General features: G+C 31.4%; 1 protein-coding gene across 1 annotated transcript; it reads right to left on the reverse strand.

The window, feature by feature from the left end:
- Positions 1–4,690: 4,690 nt before the first annotated feature.
- LOC129608083 (uncharacterized) lies at positions 4,691–14,833 on the reverse strand. Its single transcript, XM_055519408.1, has 3 exons — positions 14,760–14,833; positions 10,911–11,059; positions 4,691–4,929 (listed from the first exon to the last, which is right to left on the reverse strand). The coding sequence occupies exons 1-3, from the start codon at positions 14,831–14,833 to the stop codon at positions 4,691–4,693; spliced, it is 462 nt and encodes a 153-aa protein (XP_055375383.1).
- Between the last annotated feature and the right edge of the window lie 2,344 nt (positions 14,834–17,177).

The following is a 17,177-nucleotide window of genomic DNA, read 5'->3' on the forward strand; positions in this document are numbered from 1 at the left end:
AAGGTAAAAGGCGTTGAGATAATTTTTACATGGTATTTCCTTTAGCAAAGTGTTTTATTACTTCTGTCACGAAATACGTTGTTTTCCTTATTTTTAATAGTGTAGTCGTATTTAAATGCATGCATATCAGGATTTAAAATAATCTATAGAATGTATCATTTATTTTGGAACAATCATTCTTTGTAAAATATACTTGGATTCGACTAATATCTTATTAATATGAATTTGTGAAAAGAGTTGCTAATAACTTTCGACAAATCACCAAACTCTTTAAGTAAATCTTAAAAGTTTAATTAAAAACATCAAATTTATAATGCTAGTAAATATACACCTGCAAATTTACAAGCGTAACAACGTTATGAAACTTTTTAAATTCCAAATTTTTAATCCCGAAGAGTATGCCACAATTGTAAGACACTATACTAAAAAAAATTCAGTGAATATTAATAGCGAGCTCTTGTACAGAGTTGGATTACTATGATTTTCTTATAAACTTTAATAAAAACTAATAAAGTTGGGTCAAACCAATGGTTTGTATTGTAGCACTTTTCCCTTCAACAACTGAAAATTCTGCTTTTAAAAACACTCTATGTATACCTATCACACTATAAAAATTATTTTCATTCATACACAAAACTATTTCTAGGATTGCATATATTTAGGATGACGCATATATGCAGTCTTTGAAATAAAGCAAAAATTAATATAAAAATGGGTTAACATAATGCTCGATTTTAAGGGTCAATTGTGTGAGTTAAGAAAAATAATTATATTTTTTAATTTCATGGAATTTACCGTTAGCCTTTTGAGTTTACAAAAATTTGGAAAAGCTTGCGGTTTCGGAAATATAAGGTGTCAAAAATTAAAATTTTACGAATTTTAAGAGGTGATAACTTGAGAGGGGGTGGAGATGGAAAAAAATTTTCTTCTAACAAAATGAACTATTTGTTAATATCTAAAAGCCCCTAAAATTTCAAAGTTCTAGATTATGGGGTCTAGAAGAAAAACGACATCAAAAATTTGGAAAAAAAGGGACTTTAGATAACGGTAAATTTGAACGGCCATTTTGTTTTTCTAAAGTTTAACTATAGTATATCACGCTAGGGGAAGAAAGCCACTGCCTTTCTGCGTTTGCAAAATTTCAAAAATGCTTATGGTTTCATTGCAACAAATATTTAAAAAAGGCCATTTTTAGGGTTTTGGAAGGGTATAACTTCTAGCAGGTGGGAGATAGGTAAAAATTTTGTTCTACAGAAATAAGTTTCTAGTGAAGATCTATGTACCTATGAAATTTCAGCTTTCTATCATCAAGGGTGTAGAAGTTTTGTAAACAAAAAAAGTGTCCACGGACGGACGGACGGACGGACGGACGGACGGACGGACGGACGGACGGACGGACGGACGGACGGACGGACGGACGGACAGAGTGAAACTAATAAGCACTTTTTTCAAAAAAATTTTTGGAAAAGTGCTAAAAATTTGCCAAAATTATAACACTTTATCACAACTTTTACAAATAGCGAACGGCTTCTTTTGCTCCCATACATGAAAATGATGGTTATCGATCCGTTAACCAGGTATCTGTGTGCACATTGTATTTATAACATCAATACATATACAAATACAATATATTAACTGAGAATTGAAATCGTACCCAAAATTTTATTGAAAAAAGTAAAAAATTGTCCTTGTTTTTAAAAGTACAAGAAAAAAAATGGAGAAAAACAACAAAACTCATTTTTTTCTTCTTTGTTTTTCAATTTAAAATGGAAAACAGAGAAAACGAGGAAAATTTATCGAAATGGAAAACTGTTGTTGGGATAAAAGCAAAAACAACAACAGCAACAAACAAACAATTCACTTTAAAAAAGGAAGAAAGTTAAAAAAAAGGGTTATTGTTTTTTTTTTAATGAAAATTTCAATTTTGTTCGCGTCTTGTTTATGACTGGTTATACTTTTATATGTGCCAAGGCGAGAATAAGTGTACGAAATTGTACAAAGGCTGTTTTTACCTCTCATACTATTACGCTTTCAAAATATTATAAAAATTCTTTTTTTCTTTATTTTTGTAATAATCATTTATTTAAGGATGATAGAGGATGAGAGTCAAAATGACAAAATCAAAAATAATATCTACATAGGTATTAGTGTAACCGTATAAAGTGTTAGAAATGACATTTTATAAGAATGATGTGATGTTATTCTGCAATATTGCTACGCGATACTTGTACTAGTACATCATCATTTAATATATGGCCTTAGCAGTTGTGGTTCTTGTTTCTTTTATAAGCATAATACACCCATAGGTGTATCGTAATCGATTATACTCCTATATTTTTTAGAAACCTTAGTTCAATATAACATTTTCGACATTTTGCTGAAAAAATTCCAAATTAAGCGGCTACCTTCGTGTCATACTATCCCTTTAAAATCATATTTTGTTTGGCGAATCAAAATTTATTTACTATTTAAAATATGCGTGAGCATAACCAGACTGACGTTGATCTTTACGAAATACATCCTTTCTTGAAACATATGTCTGGGTTGGGGCTGACAGTTGACAATTTTTCCCTATTTGTGTGAGTGTCCGGTTCTTGGCGGAGCCAAACTAATCATGTGTGGCGCGGCCAATATGGCGGAACTAAATGAAGTATCGAAGTTTGATATAAGCGGCTTGAACAGATTTCTTAAAAGAAAAGGGTGGTCAGAGGGTGATGGTAACATAATAACACATTATTTCTACTAATTAGACCACGTCAACCAACCAATCAACCAATTTAAAGAATTTTTAGCCTGATGCACGAATTAAGTTCAAACTAGTACACTTGACTTTTCGTATTAAATATCCAATAGTTTATTGATTAAAAAAAACTCAAATTATACTCCCGTATTTTTTTTGCCGAGCTTTAGGTAACTCACTACTTTCATTTTCATCTGCAGTGTATTTTTATTAAAAGCAAAAACAGAATGAACATGAACAAAAAAAAAAGCAATATTAGCAAGTTGGTGACAACAAAGATTTTCATGTATTTGTTTTTTTTTGTTCTTGTTATATATGTTTTTGTGTTTTTCAAGGGCGCATACTTGAGAAAGCAAACAAAGTAAGGCAGGATAACACAAAAACAATGTAATAAAAAACAAAATGAAAAACAGAAAAAATTAAAAAAAAAAAAAATATGCGAAAAAGAGTTCATTATTGTGACTTCTTTATTAAGAAATAAAAAGAAATTGTGAATTTTATTTTTTTTATGGTCGAATTGGTTGCTCTCCGCGCCTCTCTCGTATAATTTCTCGTTTTTTACTCTTTTAAAATTGGTTTTTGTCTTTGTATAAAGAAATAAAGAGACACGATTATTAATCGGTTATTCTAGCACTCTGCAATAATTAATGATTGTCATAAAGTATTGTTTATTGTCATGTATAGAGGCTTTTAAAATCATTTTTATTTTTATAGGGAGACAGATTGAACCTAAAAGGAAAATGAATGCTTTCCATTTCGTTGCATGTTTTTTCTTTTTTTTTTAATATTCTTAATTTATTTTTATCATAGCCATAATTTTAATAGACTCTCAACTTAATATTCTATAGATTATAAAAACAACAAAACCATATAATACTTACCTGATTTAAATTAAAAATGTAAAAAAACAAAACCTGTTAAAAAATAGCTGGTGAGAAAATGTAGAGTGTAGATTGTTATTTAAAAACAAATTGATATGATCAACACATAACCGACTGCAGTGCGCATTGCACGGTTTTGCGAAAGTAGATTATGAAAAATCCTTTTACCTTTAATTTACAAATTTAAATTTGTCTCTCTGTAGAGTTTTTCTTTATGCCATCCTTGAAACATTCTCTAGTTAGTTTAACCAGTAGAATCCCCGAGGCGTGATATTCGCAAAAACGTCCAGTTCTCGAAACCTGATATATCCCAAAAGTTGATCAGTTAATGACATAGCCGAAATAAACCCACATATATTATTTCATCAAATGTTTTAGCCGAAGTAGAGATGCACACTACTGGCATAGACCGTCAAAGACAAAGGCAGAGGGATATCTTTCTAAAATTAGTTACGTTTCCCTACCATAGAGAAGAATTTGGTGCCGTCACATCACCTCCCTTATTCTATACAATACAGTCGGTTAAAAGAATGAAGACATATCATAAGACATTTGTTATAAATTGCAAAGTCATGTTAATAGGGTTGTGAGGAGGGGAGCGGGGTTGGCTTATTTTTATTATGAATAATATTTTCATTTGGATCCACGTGATTCCACAATACATACAGACACAGATACATACATATGAATGTACAAATACTCTTTGTTTAATAATTTATTTTTAAAAAGGTTTCGTCTTGTTTTATGACATTCATTTTTACAGTCATAAAATATATTTTAATTTTAAAATGAAAAAAAAAAGTTTAAGGTTAAATTAAAGTTTAAAAGAAATTTGACGAAATTTCTTTTTAAAAGTTCTCTTGAATTTATGCAATTAACTTCTTCAAATTAAAATTCATTTATGAATGGTTCATATAATGAAAAATGTGTAGGTAGTACATTTGATTTTTTGAAAGAAAAAATGTGGTTCTTGCATAAAACACCTGATTTCTAAAAGTAATTAAAAACATAAAATTTTCGATTTTGATAACATAATGACCAAGTCTCTATTCATCATCATCTTTTGGTTCTACAGCTCCTGGTGAGCCTTGACCTCGTTCACAATTTTCCGCCAAACTTCAAGGCTCTGGGTAGCTGCCCTCCAGTCATGGACCCCAATTCTTCTACAATCAGTCTCTATACCATCGAGCCATCTAGATCTAGGCCTGCCTCTTGCCCTTGTGTTGTATGGTCTTGCGTCTAGAATTCTTTTCTGCGCTCGATGCTCTGGCATTCGAGATACATGTCCAGACCATCTTAGTATATGTCCTTTAATATACATATTTGAGGATATTTTTGCCATCAATTAGTTCTTTTAGGTCCCGATTTGATCTTATTTCATATTTCCCATTTTCATTTAATTTTGGGCCAAATATTTTTCAGAGCAGTCTTCTTTCACGTATTTTTAACTTTTCCTCGCTATATGTTAGAGCAGGTTGAATTAACATCTTGTACATTCTAATTTTTATTGACCTGTCTATTAGCCTGGATTGGAGAAGCCGCTTATATGTAAAATAACATTTTTTCATTGATTATCAGACCCACAGAAGCAGCTCTTCTCTCTAATATTAAAAACATTTCTTTCATTTCATTAAAAGAGCTGGCTCTTTCTCTCTATTATATGAAATTTTTCAAAATAAAAAATAATTTAAATCGAATTTTCATACAATTTTTGATTCATTAGCAGCGCAATTTCCTAAATTAATAATTCTGCTTATTAAATATTAAGTCGTCAAATTAATCACAATTTAATTATAAAATTATTCGAAAAATATTATAGTATTTCTATTTTAAAATTTTTCTCTAATGTTGTAGATAACGTATATATATGAAGCTTGTTCTCTTCTATTATTTTGCTGCTCAGGTTTCCATTCATTCAATATAAATTTTTCAAAACTAAATTCTCACATTTTCCAAAACTAAATAAATTACAGAACATTTATTTATCCTGGTCTTTGAAAAAGGATAAAAATTTTATAAAATATTTTAAGAAAAGCAAAAAAAAAACTTAATGAATTTCAATAAAATTTTTTAATTTTTTTCTGTGAACCTTGAACCACCATTCTAAATAATATTTTTATTGCGTATTATTTTGCTCTCAAAACTTATTTATGTCTACATAATAATTAATATATTAAAACTAATTATAATGTTAAAATTTCTACTTTCTACAATTGACATTAATTCTAAAAATAATAACGTTATCGTGAAATTTCTATAGAGGTAACATTATAGTTAACCAATAAACCAAAAAAATTACGTTTTCTTAGCATAATACCAAGGCTGTTTGAATATCCTTAAAATTTATCATCTCTTTATTATATTACTTAAAAATAAATTTCTTAATAATAACAAATGGTTATCCTTGAAAATGAAAAAAAAATGGAGAAAATCAAAAGAAAATTCTCATTTTCTAATAAAACGTAGAAAGTTTTCTCTCTGAAAAAAAAAAACAAAAAAAGAGAAAAACTCATTATCAAAAATTTTATTTTAATTTTAATTTAGAGAAAAAAAAATAAAAAAGGAGAAAATTGAAAAAAATTTTCCTTTTTTCTTTAATTTTTCATTATACACATTTTACAATTTTCATCTTTTTCTTATTTTTATTTGTTTTCTTAACCCCAAAACTATTAAAAAGGATTAAAAATGAGTTATGCAAGATTTAATGTGTAGGTTTTTTTGTTTTTTCTCTTAATTTTTTTTTTTTGTAAAATTTTAATTTTGTTTCTTTGTTTTCATTTTATTATTTTTTTTTTCTAAGAAAAGTACATAATTTGTGACTTCTTATATAAACCGTAAACCGCATAATTCTAAAAAATTCAATTATATGTTTTTATTTCTTTTAACTTCCCTTTAAACTTGTAATTTAATTATTTTCTTTTTTTTCAGTTTTCTTTCTGTTTTGTTCTCAAATTCAAAAGAAAAAAAAGAGAAAAAAAATTAATTTATGCCCAAAAATTAGTTATAAAAGTCGCGTCAAGGACACAATGGATAACAAAAACAAATAACGGAAATATATTATGACAAAATGAGAAAAATAGAGAGAGAGAGAGAGAGAGAGAAGAAGAGAGAAATACGAAAAAAAACTTTTATTTTTTGACAACTTGATTCATTTCTTCCTATTACAATATTGAGACTTTTTGAATTTATTAAAATCGTTAAAATTTGTGGTTATTCTTGGATACTATAAGATATAAGCATTTATTTTAGTTAAAAAAATTTTAATATTAAATTATTTGAAAAGTTTCTTATAGTTTGAAATCCCGAATTGCGTTTAAAGAGAACAAAGAAAGAATAGCTTCTCATACACTTAATATTGATTGCTTTGTAAATCTTTCATGAATAAATTTCTTCAAAATCTAATTTTAAAGTGTGCAAAATTAAGTTGATTTCGAAATTTCTCACATTAAAAATATTTAATTTTTAAATTCGAAAAATTTCTTTTTAGAAATTAGAGGAATTTTGATTCGATTTAAAAACTAGCAATGATCATTTTATTTGTGCTTGGGATTCAACACTTTGTACGGCTTTTATAGGAGCTCTTCAATGGCACTACAGGTGTGATAAGTTATTGCTTTAGAATTTTTATATTTCCTCCTTAAACATCTGAGAGCTACATAATGCTCTATAAAATCCTCTTGTTTGTACTGGATATTGTTTCGAACTAATAATTATTGGTGCTTCACCTGCCTGTTAAATTTGTGATAAATGACGTGCCTTCAGTATATAATTATTTACGAGTACTATTGAAAAACCGTTGTGATAGAAACGAAGAGAATTAATGAATTCGTTTCTAAAATGGAATAACGGAATTTTTCTCTGCAATTAAAGTTCAATTGTTTGCAGTTCCAGTATGGTTCTAACATAGTTTAAGATTTTTTTTTTTAATTATTTTTTATTATAAAATTTCACAAATATTTACACAGGATTATACATTGAATATTGCTCTTAGCCTTTTCCTTAAAGAAAAAAATTTTTTTATTCGAAGCATGTACGGTGCTCTTTTATTTACAATATTCTGTAATTATAATTATAAATAATTTAAAATGAGGTCACATACAACATGTAATTTATATTGTATTTTTTGTTTTTGTGCAATTAGCATGATTTCTTCAACTTTACATTAATATTTTAATTTATCTTTGTTTTAATATTAGAAATTTTCTACTAGCTTTTGGGTATTGAAATAAAAATATGTTTTGAAATTACTTTAAACTGAGAGCTAAGATGTGATATGAATAGGAGTGAACAGGAAGATGTGGTGTGATAACGCTATAATACAGTATGATTTAGCCATATAAACTGTTACACTATGAGGCCCCGCTAAAAATATGAAGTATTTAAGTGCATATTACTCGATTTTCATTAATGTTATGACAAGGAGCTTGGAAAAAAAAATAAGACATATGTCTTACGATTTTCAAATAGTCAAATTAATTAACCGTTCTGGTGTATTTAATATGAAAAGTGTTCATATATGCCATATTAAGAGGAGATATTTTTTTTAAGAAAAAATCTTCTATTTTAAAATTTCATTTTCTTTAAATTTGTGCTTCATCTTCAACTCATACAACTGATAACACAAAAAGTAAAAGAAATAATTTATAATATCCTTTTTGAATTCATTGATAAGGGCTGTTTTAGAAAAAATAAACCCCAAAATGAAATGAAATTTGGTAACCGAAAAGAAAAAACAAATTTTTTTTCTTTCCTTTTACTTTTCTTTAATTGAAATCGGTTCAAAGTCACACACCAATTGCAGAAAAAAAGAAATAAAAAACTGAAACAAAAACTTTTACAAAAGACTTAAAAGACAATTTGAGGTTTTCTATCTCATTCTTTTGTTCATTTTCTTTCTGATTTTTCTTATTCCACTTTTTTTTTTTTTTGATATTTTTATTTTGATTTTCGTAATTGTATTGAAGAAAATTATTTAAGAAAAATAATGATAACAGAAAGTAAAACAAAAAGATAGAAGATTTCTCTGGAACTTAAAGACGAAGGTTCTGTAAAAAGTACTTTTTACTCCAAAGTAATTTGTCATTGAATATCGTGTTTCTATACTTAGAATCTGCTTTTTGGTATTAATATGAGCGAGGTTAAGGAATATTTTGCCATTAAGCTATTTCTACAAAAATCGGGATGAATAGAATTTCAAAGACATTATTATATTGTGAATATTCGTTCTTACAATTGTAACAAAGCAAAATGACAGCTGACACAAGCTTTTATAAAGTTTTATCATTACTGTTTGGCTAACGCTACACAAGAACTAAAGCAATTCAAAAGCACTGCAAAAAAAAAGCTCAATATACTCTAAAGGAGCTTAATTAAATTTATGTCCAGTCACATGATAAAGTATAGGAATTCACATGCATAACCGAAATTTTGGACATACGAATAAAAACAAAATTTAAGTAGTCGGTGATTATTCAAAGATTAGAATAAATAGTAAAATGAGATCTCCAGCTTTCGCTTTTTCGGAAATAACCTTGGAAATTTACGTTTTTTTTTTCTTTATTATTTGTTTTAGGTCGTATGTCTTATAATTTGTGAGATTTTCACTTTTTATATCAAAAAAAAAAAAGGAGAAAAAATAGAAGACTTGTTTTGTTTTTGTCTTTGGGACAAGATAAAAAGAAAAATGTTGTAATTTTTATTTTTCCTTCCAAAAGTTTAGACACTAAAATTGATTTTTAAACGAAAGATAAAACTTTCACATAAAAAAAAAACAAGAAAAGAATAAGTGAAAAGCAATTTATTTCTTGTGAACAGATACAACTTGTAATTTTAAGCAGAAATTTCGAAATTTTTTGATAAATCTCTTGAAAATTTCCTTTACGAAATTTTATGCTGGTATATCTTTGATACTTTCAATTGTTAAGTTCCCCCTCTCCAAAATAATTTAAAAATCGCTATATAGATTTGCAATTTAAATTTTTTTTCCTGGTTTAATTTCAAGTGGTGAATTGTGAATAAAGTTTTTGAAAATGATTTTTCTTATATTTCATGAAAAAGTACTTTTACTTTATGCATACAAAGTTTTTAATAAAGTAAAGAATGAGTGTAATTAAACAATGGAAAGAGTATAAGAGGAAATTTTCCATTGAAGTTATTGTTAAAGTTAGAGGAAAAAAATTTTTTTAAATAAATTTGTTCATATTATTATATAAATTTTGATAATAACAAGAATAAGAGTTGACAATAATAGAAACCACAATAAACGTAAATTGACATACCATCTAATGGAATCAATATATTTACAAGAAGAAAGAAGAGTTTGAATTTCAGTTAGGCAACTTTAATCATATTTCTTCTTAGGCCAGAAACATTCTACAATTGGCTTACTCTACGAATAATCATGAGAAAAAAAGCAAAATATTGAAAAGGAATAACTCGACAACTCTTATAAAAATTGGAATGCGCAGAAAAAATAGACATACTGAGCCACTCAGCAGAAGAAGTGCAGATCGCTCCAAAAAGTACGTGTTCAAAGAAAAAGCAAAAGTCATTGGAATAAATTCCACAAGCCAATGTACGAGTATCCATGTACTAACAAGATATTACAATAGAAGACGTAGATTTAAAATATTGGGAATTATTTTAAAATATAATGTGCAATAGTTGCAGCTATTCGTTAATAGGTGTTTAAGGAATCGCTCTGGGTTAGAAGAAGATTATGAATGAAGAGTTATGGATAATGCCAGGATAAGAACCTATAGTAGTAGTAGTAAGAGAGAGGGGCTCCAACCGTACACCCACGCAAAGCCCATGCACTAGGCCAACAGAAAAAGGACCATCGGCAACCCTCCGGAAAACACCCAACATCCCCCATGCAGTTCGACACACAAGACCCCTTATCCAAACCAGCCAAACTGCCTGGCGAAGCCCAAACGCCTCACAAGAGACATCTCAGAAAGGTCCCCAGGTCATCGTAAAAATAAGACCCAAGACACGCCGTCTCTTCCACATCAGAAACGGAGAGGCACAGAGGACATGCTCTACGTCCTCCACCTCCGCCACATCCCAACACACACGACATACATCCGTCATAGCAACTCCAAGCCTCCTGGCCATTTTAAACAGAAGGAAATGCTCCGTCAGGGCCCCAACCAGTGTGCTGAGATCAGTCCTAGTATATCTCAACAGCACCCTCGTTCTCCCTTCGTCCCTGACAGGCCACATTGCCATGGTCACCCTACACGTGTGAGCCTCCGCCTACAAGACCCCGCTCCTCCTCCTACACTCACCATCTATGACGGCAAGATAAGCCCTCAGCGGCAGACGAACTGACGCGTCTACCACGTCAGATTCCCCGCCAGCCCCAGCCCTCGCAAGACGATCAGCCATCTCACTACCTCGTGTCCCGCTATGACCGGGAATCCAACACACAGTCAACCTGCATATATTGCAAAGTGCCCCAAGTGCCTTCCTGCATCGACCCACCAAAGCCGATGGAAGACCCCACATCCATCAGGCAGCCTATACCCATGCCAGTACCATCCATGATCTTAGAACCATCCGCGTAGATGGATAACCTCTCGTGCGTGCATAGCCTCTCCACACTCCAATCCTCCCTTTGTGGAACCACAACCACATAATCAACTCTCCAGTCGGTGTATGGCACCACAAAATCAGGCCTAATATCCATAGGCCGCATTCCATATTCCCCCAGAATTCTACAGTGTGTGTATTCCCTGTTTTTAAGTATGCGCATCGCCGTAACCTCAAGGCACTTCTCGCAGCCGCCGCTTTTACCTGCTCACTCACCGGATCCAGGTCGAGAATAACCTACAAACCCAAAGTGGGTGTAGTACGCAATGCACCCGTCACCCCAACACACGACATACGCTGCGCCCTCTCCAACTTCCTCCTTTCCCTATCCCGAAGCACCGCTGACCACCAGACCAATGCCCCATACGTCAGAATAGGCTTAACCACACACTCATACAACCAGTAGACCAGTCGAGGACTCACTCCCAACCTTCTACCAGTCGCCCCCTTGCAGGCAAACAACGCAGTCGTGGCCCTCTTACCCTATTCTCTACGTTTTCCATCCACAGCAGCTTACTATCCATAATCACGCCCAGGTATCGCGCACAACCCGCCAAACCCAGCTCGGCTTCCGCCATGTTAGGCAGGGCAAACCTGGGCACCTTCCTTTTCCTCATGAACAACACCAGCTCCGTTTTTACGGGGTTCACAGAAAGATCGCATCCCCGCGCCCAACCATCCAGTCAATCAAGATCCCCCTGCATTATTGCACTCAGTACTTCCGGGTATTTACCCGAGACCAGGATCGCCACATCATCCGCATAGGCAGTAACTCTACATCCACTATCCCTCATGAGCCTAAGATAATCCTGCATAACCAGGACCCACAGATATGGCGATAGGACCCCCCTGAAGAGTGTCTCTCACCGACAGCATCCTGACCTTACTTGGGCCCCACTCGGCCACCACCACCTTAGTAGCAATAATTTGCTCTATCCATCTGATTATGTCCTCCTCTACTCCTACATTTTTGAGAGCCCCCACGATAGCCTCAACCTTTACATTATTGAAAGCACCCTCGACATCCAAGAAAGCAGCCAATGTATACTCCTTGTACTGCAGAGACACCTCCACCTGCGTGACCACCGCATGCACCGCCTTCTCCACAGATCTCCCTCCTCTGAAGGCATGCTGGTCATTTGACAGACCCGACTCCCTTTCCTCATTCCTTGTATATTTTTCCACTAACCTCTCCGTGATCCTCAGCACAAAAGACGACAAGCTGATAAGAACCTATAAGGGTTGAAATAAGAAATAGAGAATGGATAGGCTACATTTTGAGCCGACCAATAACATCAGTGCCGCACCAAATTCTTGAATCGAACCACAGGACAAGAGAAAAGTGGAATGATCAGGATTAACTTAGAAAAAGGCGTAAGAGCAGAGTATGAGCGGACGTCAAATTAGATAAGTTATGTGGAAGCTCTATGTTCTCTAATGGAATAGTAAAAGTTCATAAATGGTATTTTTAAATATTATTCGCCCCATTATTATTTGCTTCTATTTATAGATTGAAATTATTTTACGTTTTTAAGATTTAAGTAAGAGATATAATTTTTAAAATAGCATACTAATAATTTTAATTTTGATTTCTTAATATTTTTCATAATTTTCTTTGAATTAAATATGAAGACTTCAATATAAAAAGAGATGTCTATCTTTAGATTGAATATAAATAAATTTTTTATTTAAATTTCTTAAAAACGTTAATATCTTTTATAAAATAAATTTCAAACGAATAGAATGTAGGCTGCTCATCACTCAGTTTAATTTCAAAGAATAAGATATTAATGATTGAAATGGAAGTAATTTTAAGATTATGAATTTTATATTCAGTGCACATTTTCCATAGAGAGTTGAACTTAACCCCGAAAATATGGAACCGATTTCACATTAAGCGCAAAGTACATCATCGAATTCAAAACAAAATTTGCTTTTTATTTATCTTGTAATGGGTGAATATAAAGAAATTTATATTTATATAAGTTTGTGGTCACTCCGAATATAAAGCTTATCTTGGTGTAGTAACTATCTTCACTTGAAATCAAAGGGAGCTCATTCCTTTATCGATCATATCCATTCCTTTATTTAATAGCAAATCTTAATTTAAAAGTCGTAATATATACTGTGTTTGCCGACATAAATTTATTTTGAATACGAAAGAAGGACGAATATACGTTGTCCGCATGACCGTCATGCACGGGATTAGAATTATTTTTGCATTCACATTGCTCACAACTTAACATGCTCTATAAATACTGATAATTTATCATTTGCACTCCGATTAAGAGTAAACGACCAAAAAAGATTTAAATTTATAATCTAAAATATTTTGACTCACATCTTCATTTTCTATAAATATTTTATGACATATTCTTTTCTTATTTTTCTTTAAAAAACTCAATTAAGTTTCAAGTTTCTACTTTAATGCGAAAGGTAAATCTTAAAATAATCTTGATCTTATTATTTAAATATGACATCTTCATTAAGAATTAAATTGAAAACTTTCTGAAAATAATGTCAAATTTTTATGAAAAAGTTTTGAGAAATTATTTTGTTTTTTCTTCCTTATAATTGTCATAATGTACTGGACACATCTATTATACCATTATCCATGTATATTAAATTCGATTTTTGGGTTAACTGCTAAAGAAAAAAAAAATAAAGCAAATTAAATTATTAAAAAAAAATTTGTCGACTTATTATACATTTACAGTTTTTTTTTTCACATTGATAAGATTTTGAGTTGGGTATTGTTTTCGTAAAAAAAAATTAAAATTGATTTTTTTATTACTTAATAATTTTCCTTCTCTAAAAATTTGTAATGCATAAACTGGGTAATAGTTTTTTAATTTCTCTTTTCGGATGACACCCCCAGACTGTGAGAACGGGGTCGATCTCGACGAAAGCCGTATGGTTGGCTAATTGCTTTTATTTATAACTGTTAACTTATTACTATAAATAAATTCAAGTAAGCATTCAACTCTCTTGTTTATATCGGTCTTTCCCTAAACGGTATGAGTTCGCATCCCTTTCTATTCTAAGTTAGAAGTTCCCCTTTCCATAGAATTCCACTAGGTCCTTCAGCTGCTCGTCTGGATGATTACAGTCTTCCGGACAATAGAATGAGCATGTAACAAACTCTGTCAAGCCCACTGGAGTTTTCGGTATTCAACTTCGGTATTGTAGTTACCTCATCCTTGGTGCAGAAGTCTGAAATGGGAATATACTTTTTTTTTTAATGAACAAGATGCGGGTCCTGGGCTTACTCCCAGTTGGCGTATTATATAAAAACTTACCTCCACCTGATAGCCCTTTAAGCTGATCCTTAATTATATAAGGCTTTTGGACAAGAACAATGTCATGGTAACTCTTCAAAAATCTACAAGCCAGAACATGTCGACGCATGAAGTTTACTTGAATGCACCGCATAGCCATACTACTTCTTATGGCTTTAGTCTATGGACATAGGCTCTATAAAAAAAGGCGCGTCATGGGGTTTCCTTCCCTTAATCGCCTTCAAACGCGTCTTGGCATCGGCTTACTTTGTCATTACTTCTTTTGCCGCCATAGATGCAACACTCGTGCCTCCAGTCAATTTAGAAGCAATTTCAGACATTCCACTGGGCTTGGGCCTTTAGTTCACCTGAAACACCTGTCTTTGGCGTGCTATTCGTTGGTCCTTTCGACCCTCAGACCGCCATTTCCGGGGCGTTTCCCAGCTTGTCGAGGAAATTTGGTTCTTTAAGCTCTTTTGGTTCGTTATTGTCGTACTGCGCATTGGTTTTTTAAGCTGTTTTACATTGTTGGGAAAGAAGTTCAGGAAAAGTTGGAACTCTGTTTTTTGTGTATTTTCAAAATCGAAATAATTTACGGAGAAGTAAGAAGGTGATGGCACAGTCCCTATCCTTTTCTTTATCCGCCCTCAGTACTCTCCAGGAAATTGTCTTGAGGCTCGGATTTTACATTTTTATCTTACTGGGACATTTATCGCTGGAAAATTTTGTAAATTAGGAAATATTAAATAAATGTAAGGTTTCCTTTAATTAATTTAATATTTTTGGTATAACGTAAAAGAACATTTATACGCAATGCTATATGGTAAGCTCATGATCTAGAATTAGCGTACTTACCAGAAATAATAACTAATACTAGGAAATTGTTGTGACTACATTTATACCTTAGATGCATTAAATTTTTTTTAACTTTATAAAAAAACTTTATGAATTAAGTATATTATTAGCGAAACATTAAAATAAAGTTTAATCGAATATATTTTGCACTATTACTGTAAATTAAAATCACTGCAAAAAGTCCTCATGCGGAAAATTGGTAAAAAAGAATCGACTACCTTAATTAGGACATTTTGCGATAAAAAGTTATTCTGAAAATTTTGCTAAAAAAATTTTAGCTAAAACTGTTATTAATTTCGGAATTCGTTTTTTGCTTACTAATTGAACTGAAAAACGACTTAATACACGGGATCTCTATTTCCATGTGCAATTGAATCGGATGAAAAATTATACTTGGATCACAATTAACCAACTATATGGGAGGTTTACTGCGTTCAATTGGTCACCAGATATGCTGACCTTTTGTCATTACGACCAGATATTCAGCAGAAATAATATGTGCTACATAAATATTACGTTGTCAATTTATTGAGGAGTTCATCGACCACCACGTACCAAAACAAATTCAAGAATACGCCATCCTCCGGGACATCCTTCGTTAACGTTTATAGGGTTGTTAGCTGGAGAGCTCAAAATAATCTCGATACGATCTCTTGTATAATCTCGTTCAGAGCTACTTATTTGAATATATCTGCGAGCCAACACCCAAATGCATATATCTGATGTTAATGTATTCAGCTTAATTAAAATTGAATTAAGTTTGAGTTTCTGAATAAATCATGTTGACTTTTTCATTTGCATCTACGGAAAAATCCTTCAACATTGTGAAATTTTCGAATATCTTATGCTATCCTCGAATTAAATTTTCGCAGATTCATAACATATAATTGATTACAATTACTTTTATTTTTGCATTTTTTATTGCTTCAATATATAAGCTGTGTCATACTGCAAGGTAAAACAATAACTATCGAGTTTACTAAAGAGTAAAGAAAATGAAAAGAAAATGTAAAAAAATATTTTAAGGAAAACTTACGGCTTGCAATAACAAAGAAGAAAAGTTTAAGGGAGAAAAAATTACACTCCAATTTTTCTATTTTCAAATAATTTTCTATGTGTTTTAAAGAGGCCCAGGTTTAAATCCATTTACACAATATATAAAATCAGAAGCAAGAAAAAACAATAAAAAGGATATAAGAGGATTTTTTCTTATTCCAACACCATTTCACCCTTGTTGTTATTATACCCTCTTATTTAAGATGGGAATAACAATTATTCAGTCAAAAGTTTTTATACTTCCGTCTTAACATTATTCTAAGAGAAAAATGGAAGAAGAAAAAAAAACAATAATATAAATCCTTAAGAAAAACTTTGAAAGGAATTGAAACTTGAAAGAGTGCTTTTTTTCTTGCTTTTTCTTGTTGTAAATTATTTCATTGTTTTTTTTTCTTCATTTTTTGTCCTTTTTACAGATGTTTTTACACCCCCAAAAGTCTTAAACTTTCTTTTTAACTAAGAATCTAACAATTTTTGTCTCTGTTCTAATATTTTAATGCAAAATGTAACGTAGTCTTATATTACATTTTAATATGTGAATGTGGGGAAATGCAAGAATTCTTAAATATTACGTACACCCAAACCAAGATTTCCTTAAAACAGATTATAAGCAGTGATGTGAATCGGGTAGTTGATGCATTTTAAGTATAGGACCGTTAAGATATTGAAATCAAAATGCGTTTGCAATGCTTACCTGTAGATCCGCTAAGATAGACATCAAGACATGATATGCATAACATTTCGAAGATCACTGAGTATACACGGTAGTTCAAA

The sequence above is a fragment of the Condylostylus longicornis genome, unplaced genomic scaffold (assembly GCF_029603195.1).
Source record: "Condylostylus longicornis isolate FDR11 unplaced genomic scaffold, ASM2960319v2 ptg000030l, whole genome shotgun sequence".
Lineage (NCBI taxonomy): Eukaryota > Metazoa > Arthropoda > Insecta > Diptera > Dolichopodidae > Condylostylus > Condylostylus longicornis.